Source organism: Struthio camelus, chromosome Z, assembly GCF_040807025.1.
Source record: "Struthio camelus isolate bStrCam1 chromosome Z, bStrCam1.hap1, whole genome shotgun sequence".
Taxonomy (NCBI): domain Eukaryota; kingdom Metazoa; phylum Chordata; class Aves; order Struthioniformes; family Struthionidae; genus Struthio; species Struthio camelus.
The window spans coordinates 18,922,318-18,930,073 of record NC_090982.1 but is presented as its reverse complement, the minus strand read 5'-3'; the positions used below and the strand labels follow the sequence as shown (position 1 = coordinate 18,930,073).

At 43.3% G+C, this 7,756-nt stretch overlaps 1 protein-coding gene across 1 annotated transcript in view; it reads left to right on the top strand.

Annotated features, from left to right (window-relative positions):
• The first annotated feature begins 846 nt into the window (after positions 1-846).
• GLDC (glycine decarboxylase) overlaps positions 847-7,756 on the top strand; it is a 41,997-nt gene continuing 35,087 nt past the window's right edge. The window contains exons 1-2 of the mRNA XM_068928206.1: positions 847-1,062; positions 1,178-1,256. Coding sequence (XP_068784307.1) covers positions 847-1,062; positions 1,178-1,256 — 295 coding nt within the window. The remainder of the gene's footprint in view (positions 1,063-1,177; positions 1,257-7,756) is intronic.

The window sequence follows — 7,756 nt, the reverse complement described above, 5'->3', positions numbered from 1 at the left end:
GATTTGGGGCACTGAAATGCAAGGTCATCTTAAGCAATAAGGAACATGAGTCCAGTATCAATGGGGATGCTATGAAAGAACAACTGTGCTCTTACGCACTGCAGTGAGTAGGTCTTAACTGGCCACCATCTTCTCTCTTATGCCTTACTTGAAGACCTTCTTCCGACTGATAGGTCTATTTAAAAAAAAAAAAAAAAAAAAAACAGCCTTGCAAAACGAAGAGAGCAATGAGTTGTGATCGTGTTTTGCGAACCATCACTGTTTCCCTGTTTCCGTGCTAAGTGTGTACTGAAATCAGCAATGTTGGGGAGTGCCAATAGTGTCCACTTCACCCCTGCGGCAATGTCTCCTTTCTAAGAGGAACTCACAGATTATCAGGAAAGCGGTTTCCCCCCTTTTAACAGCTGTAACAAGTGTCATTTATTGTTCCTCCAGAAGTTAATTACTTGAAAGGAAGCCCATCATCTGCCGCGGGAAACAGTCAGAAGCCATTGTTCTCCGAGTAAGGCGCCTGATACTCTTTCCCAAAACATTTCCAACCGTGTTCAACCTCAGGGTCCTGCCGGGCGAGGCGGGGAGCGCGCCCGACCCATCCGGACCGCTTCCAGGAGCGGTTTCCCCGGCGGGGAGGCGGCCGGCGCGGGGTCAGGGCCGAGCGGGGCGGGCGGGCAGGTGGCGGCGAGGCGGGGCGAGCGCGGCGCCGCCCCCGGGCCCCATTGGCGCCGCCGGCGGGGGCCGCGGGGCGCCGCCCCCCCGGGCACAAAGTGGCGGCCCGGCGGCGGCGGCGGCGGCGGCAGCAGCAGCAGGAGCAGCAGGAGCAGCGGCGGCAGCAGCAGCGGGGCGGCCATGCAGAGCTGCGGGCGATGGTGGGGACGGCTAGCGGCCCGCGGGGCGCCGCGGCACCTGCGGCCCGCGGCAGCGGCGGGGCAGCGGCGGTGGGGCGGCGGCGAGGCGGCGCGGTGCATCGAGCAGCTCCTGCCGCCGCACGACGACTTCTCCCGGCGGCACATTGGGCCGCGGGACGGCGAGAAGCAGGAGATGCTGCGAGCCGTCGGGGTGCAGGTAGGTGGCCGCTCCGCAGCCCCGCGGCTGCCCCACCGGGCGCGCCCGGCCGGGCGGCCCCCGAGCCGGCTGGGCTGGGGTAGCTGACGGCGGCGCGCTTGTCGCCTCTTTCCAGAGCGTCGAGGAGCTGATGGATAAAACCATTCCGGCCAGCATCCGCCTCCGGAGGCCGCTGAAGATGGACGACCACGTCTGTAAGTGCCTGCTGCCGCCCGGCTGCCGCTTGGACCCTCCTGCACAGCCCTTCCTCGCTCGCCCCCTGCCCGCCCTTCCCTCGGCTGCTTCCGGCCTCCCAAACCTGAGTTACACCGAGGCGGGGCAGAAATTGGGGTGCTTCCCTCCTTCCCACTGAATGTCCCTTGCCGAAACGTGGCACACAAAGATCTCCCCTTTGAGGTAAAATGAAGGATAAGACTTAATAAGCGTAGCTGGACCCATCACTAATCTGTTAATCTTCATGCTCCTAACTGGAGAAGCGTGCTTGCTGCGTTTCGTGCTCCCGGGTTTGAAATCGGTAGGAAAACTTGCGCGGCAGGCTGGAATTGTTTGGGAACAGTTCCTGAATTCGGGTGCTACGGCGCCTTCTCTTTGCCCCCGGAGTCTGAGGTAGAGGGAAAGGTGTGGTTAGAAATCGTCGCTTTAGTGCAGGCTGTAGCAAGCTACCCTTCTAAATGAGTTGCTGTCTTTCGTTGTCTCATATAGTTTACATAATCTCTCAGCGGATTTTTCATCAACACACGTATTCAAATAATATGCAAAACCTGCATACATCTCCATTCAGCATGCGCTAGGGACAATAGTTAGCATTTTTAAACTATTTGGTTGAGGGAAAAGGACAAACAGGAGGAAAACAAAACATTTGAGCCAGTTGTGGCACTACAGTAATTCAGCAAATTGCTTTAGAAAACTTTGATGAGACAGAATAAAGTTTTAGATATTGTTTTTTTTAAAGTTAGATTTTAATTAGAGTAGAAAACTTCTAGCTGAATTAATTACAATCTTGATAGATAACCGTGAGCATCATGCTTGCAAAGCCTGCTACTGGAAGAAACACCTAAAAATGCGACTAGCTAAATAATTCAATGGAAACGTACAAAACTCAGCAGCCGTTCAGCTACTAGAGACGATTATATCGATATTAACCTTATATTTGTGTTAAGATCATTCACTTGATTTGTTAGCGTTTTCATCCCTTTAGCTGGCTTTTACACTGCTTATCAGTACATTGTAATCTGAGTCTAAACTTCAGGCATTGAAGCTTCTGTGGGGTTCCTGGCCAGTTCAATCTGGTTAGTCTGAGATGACATCACACACGAGAAGCAGCCGCCACAATGAGCAGCCGGGAAAACTGCAGCCCGAAAAGAGAGATTCTAGCCAGGAATAACACAATAGTGATTAAAAGTTTCTACTTTTAAAGTATTTTATTTGTATAATGATTTTTTTTTTGGATTGATTTGTCCATACTATTAAAGGGTGGAGGGGGATGGGTGGAAGAAAGAGGTGGAATTTAATGCTCCTCTTCTTTCCATGTGACTAGTGTAAATATTTCTTGAGTTATTCTCCCATGGGACCTATGTTTTAATCAAGATATTCCCTGATTGGAAGAATGATTTGTTTGTTTGTTTGTTTTTCTTAAACTTGCCTTCAAGGGAATGAACTTTAGGGGGGTTTGTTGTTGTTTGGGCTGTATTTAGGTCAGTAAGAGATTGGGATAATGTAGATTATCGTTAATAACTGCATCTTAAAAATCATTCTAGAAGGTTTCTTCTTGCTATTTTGGATTTAGTGTATGAAACTATTGTAACATTTTCTGCTGCTGAGACTTTACATAAATATGATACAGTACAGTTAGAAAGTTATTAAAATAATCATGTTGTTTTAAACTAAGCCAACACTGTCAACCTAAGTCAAAATCTTCGTGCATTTTTTTGTGTGTACTGATTTGCATAATTTGAAGTAATCTCTTTATTCATTGGTGTGAATTAGCAATGTTCTGCTATATACAAGTTCTCATTGTACAGCAGGACCTCATTAACTAACAGTGTATTTAGTTCACTGGTATTTACTCCCATTTGCTATGCTGTTCCTGTTCCCTTGTAGTGAACTTGAAAAGAATGTGACTTGATGCAGACTCCTGCACTGCATGCAAGAGTGAATTTTAAAAATACAGGCACTTGCATGAGGTCCAGAAAACTTGTCTGTACACTGCTGCTTTGTCTTTTCCCTACACTGTGATGTAATTTAGTGTGTAGATTTTTGCTGCTGTAGATTTTTTTTCTACTACATTGCCAGAAGAAAACCACATAGCCTTTAAAAGACCAGCTAAAAGCTTCAGCCTGAAGTTGTGCAACTTCACCCTGAAGATCTTGTAGCAAGAACACTGTGTTCGGAGTCAAACTTGCTTCCTGGTCAGTATGCTGTTAGAGAGGACGTAGTGTTGGACGTAGTCTAATCAACAGTGTTGGATTTCCTCCATACATAGCATATATTATTTCCCTATCATATCCTTCATATTAAAGGGAAATAGCAAAACCGGAAAGGTGTCATGAGAACTGTATTGTATTTTAAGTGTATTCTATTAGTTTCAACGAAGACAGTTTTAATCTCTTGCCCCCAGAATTCAGATATGCAGTGACGGAACAGGGCAAGGCAATTCCAATTGCGTTCTTCAACTTTATCATGCATAAACTTCATGATCTCCTAAAATGGCAAGTTATAATGGCTTAAATAGACACTTCTATTTTTCTGTGTAAATTCAATTTAAAAAATATTCATGATGACTCTACTGATTAGTGCAGCTGAGATCAGCTGTGCTTGAGCTACTTCTTGTTATTAAGAAATGTGGCTTGCATCGATGTCTTATTCAAGTCAATGCTCACAATTCAGATTAGATATGTGGCCTGAAAAACTCATGCACCCACGATAATAATAAGTCTGAACGAGTACATTAGGTCTCTATATTTAAGGTTGTTTTTTTTTTTTTTTTAACTTTAATAGCTTCAGGCCTTGTTTCAGATGCGAATGTAAAGTGCCATAGCTAAATTCCTAATTAGGAGGAAAAAAGTTACCTAGAAGAAAAATGTCCATATAGAGTTACATATTTGCATAGTTAGTCTATATAAGTTGGCAACACTCTTCAGCTTAGCCAAGGCTGCTATGCAAACTGTGTAACAGCACTAACTACAGAGAGTGGATATCCCTGGTGGAGACATTTCATATATATCCGTATTTTCAAACTTTGATTAGGTTTGGCAGCAGGAAAGATTACTTTGCATTACTGCTGCTGCTGTTGGTAATTCTGTTGGTAAAAAGTTATCCAGAAGTTCAAAAATCTGTAAGATGTATACACAATAGCAATAACAAATTCCTCATGTGGTTGCAGTTTATATTAAAAATTTGTTTTTAAAGGGCATAATATTAGGAATGATAACACCATTCCTAAATAAAACATCTTACTGTAGTAGAAGCACAGTTTGGCTCACACGTGTGATTGTCCTTGTTGGTCTCTAGCACAGCCCTACATTCAGTGGAAGAATCAGGCTTCGTTACTTCTGTGACAGACAGAAGATATTTACACAGAAAGCCGGTAGCCTCAACTGGGTGTGGGGTTTTTGCTTATGTATGAATGAAAAAGCTGTCCTGGTAAATGCTAAACTTTGCTGGTAAAAGTGCATCTACACTAGAAATGTTCTTTCAGTATAATACTAGCATTTCTCTTTCGGTAGATCTTTTCTGGTATAGACATGGTCAGTGATGAAGAAGAGAAATAAAGGAATATAACTTGTGCTAAGAGGTATCTGAAATGAGTTGTTTCCTTAGCTATGTAATATGACAGTAGTGTTTTATATCACTGTCCTGATTTAAAAAAAAAAAAAAAAAAGAGAGAGGGAGAGAGCGCGCGCGCGCCGTTTTAGAGGCGTGTGCTGCCATGAGCCCACTGACAGTTTGTGTTGTAGAACGACCTGAAGGTACCACTGAAAGCCAGTAGGTGTGAAATAGAACAAACTACCTGATTCTGGGAATAGCAAGTTGCAATCCTGTACCTGAACTAATTCTAGGAGGGAGGCTTTTAACAATCAGGTATGTAGATAAAGTTCAGGGGGAAAATAGTATTTTGGAATATCACTTATTTTCCATCAGTATTGACAACAAAGGCCAGACATGTTTGCTCTTTAATTATTAGCAGTCAGCTGATATTCTAGAGCGCTTTTCCCACTGTCACCATAAGTAAACTTTAACAATCAGCTTTTCTTTAGGTATTGAAGGTGCTTTAGCACATATAGTGACTGACCCAGTTGAAGTAAAAGAACAAGCCGCCTTATATAAGAGTAATCCTCTTTCTTTTATCCCTGTAAACCTACTGTGTTTGTTAGTTATAGCTGTCCCTGTAATGCTGCTGTCATAGGTCCATCTTTATTTCATGGGTGTATTCAGTGTTAAAATTCAAAGACTTTAAGATTATGATACATATTTCTACTTTTTCATTCAGGTTTTGAATAAAAAGAATGAATCTACACACTTTACAGTGATTTTCCAAAATATTCCAAATTTTACTCTAAAATTTTTGGTTGTAAATGTTAAGGCCTGCGCAGGCAACCAGTTGGGTCTCCAGTCTAAACATTTTTAAAATGCAAATGTTTCAGAGGCAACTATATTCAAAGACAGTTTGTACCCTCAAGTTAATTGCTCTTCTTGCAGTTAAATATCTCTCAACTGCCATTTTGAATTTAAAATAACACTTAAAAGTAATTCTACATGAGAATGATATCCAGGAGTCAGTTTTAAGTAGACTTTAGAGCTGATTTTGTCGTTTCAGATTCCCTACAACTGGAGTTCATATTGTAGATGTGAGATCCCTATGGTCTGGGGAATCACTGTCCAGTGAGTAGCCGTAAAGGGGTGCTGGCATCTGCTGTCCACCCCCACCCCTCACGCCCAACGTTTCACTCTTCATGGCACTTTTGGGCTGCTGCTCCCCTTTCAGCACCCAGGAGGCCTTCAGAGTAGCAAGGTATAGGGCAGACCTACCCCTGGCCCTTAGCCACCACACGCCTCCTACTACTGGCAGCAGTTGCCTCTGGTGCGCAGACAGGCTGGTTAAGTGCTGCGTCTGAGTGAAGGGAGGAGGAAGAGGAGGCAGGGCAGCGAACAGTGTTGGCTTTCAGCCCTTTTTTTTTTTTTTTGAGTCTCTGGCAGGTCTCGCCATGTGGAGCAAGCACTTCTCCTGGGCCGTTCTACAGTGTCGTTACATGTCCAACAGAATTTGACAGCACTTCAGGGCAGTTTTACTTCAGTATGATTTGATTTTTTTTGTTCCGGAGGTGGAAATGCTGAAGCAAGGGAAATAAATTGGCCCCCTTCTTCTGTTTTGAAAATCCTGCTTACTTGACCTCGGAAGCTAGATTTCTTAAAAGATTTACATAATGTGAGCAAAACGACATCAGACAAATAGCCTCTTCTCTCTTATGTTGTGGGTTTTAAGTTAATCTGCATCTGTTGTCTTGATTTCTCCTTTACTTTTTTTCTTCTCTCTTAACTTCTTTGGGTGCCCTGGTTCCTTGCAGGTATCTCACAAGTTCAAAGCAAAGCCAGCATGCTAGCCAGTAAATATCAGCAGAAATAATAGCATTAACATTTTAGAACCAGATAATTCTTTTCTTCTTCCTATTTCTGTGATATATTTTTGCCTTGTGGCTGTGTGTTTGAGCGGGGGGGGCGGTCATGAAGTATCCTCTTCAAGTGAACTCCTAGTGGGAACCTCAGTGGTTTTCTCCACGCTTCTAAGATAACAGTACCGCAAGATCAATGAACTTTATTCTGGGTACTGCCTCTAATCTCATTATCTAGTGTATTGAGTGCGGGGAATGAAGATAACTGCAGTGACTTAGTTGGCAGTTCTTTTCTTGCTGAATAAGGCTCTTGAGGGACTTATATACTATATTGAATAGAATGAATTCAAGATAAAGGCATTTGACCACCCGTCTTAGAGAACTGGAAACAGACAGCTGAGTGTGATGGCCAGTTTCCAAGTGTTTCTTAATAGTCTTCAATGTTTTAATCTTGTTTTTGTTTCCCCATTTTGTATATTACTTCCTTATTTCACCAGCTAATGGGAAGAACTTAAATCGGTAACCCAGCACAGAGGTCTAACAACAACCTGTTCTTACACCATATATACTGAAACCTTCCCAAATACAGTAGTCTTGTTCATATGTCCTAACTTAAAAGAAAAATAATCTGCAGTTATTTGCATGAATGAATTTGCATGAATTTGCAGTGTGCTCAAGGTGTGTGAGGTGTGTGGTAGAAAGGGTCTATATTTCTAGGCAGTTTTTTTGATTAGGTGGCGCTCTTGTCTACCAAAACAGAAATTTAGCAATTTAATTTTGAAATTGAAAAATAATTCTTAAGGATATTGAAGATAACCCTTGCAGTTATGGCGTTCCTCTGTCTTTATATTGGTGTTGTTCATTTACAAAGTAAACAATGCAGTGTTAGATCCATTTCACAATTCATGTTGTGGGAATCTACAGTTGAAAACTAGGTTTGCTGGAATGGAGAGTATAATTGCTGCTACCATGAGGGAAGTGGATCCCAGGATAATTTAAGTTGGCAGGGACCTAGTCCAGCTTTCTACCCAAAGCAGGCTCAGCTGTGTGATCAGACCAGATTTCCCGGGGCTTTAACCAGTTGG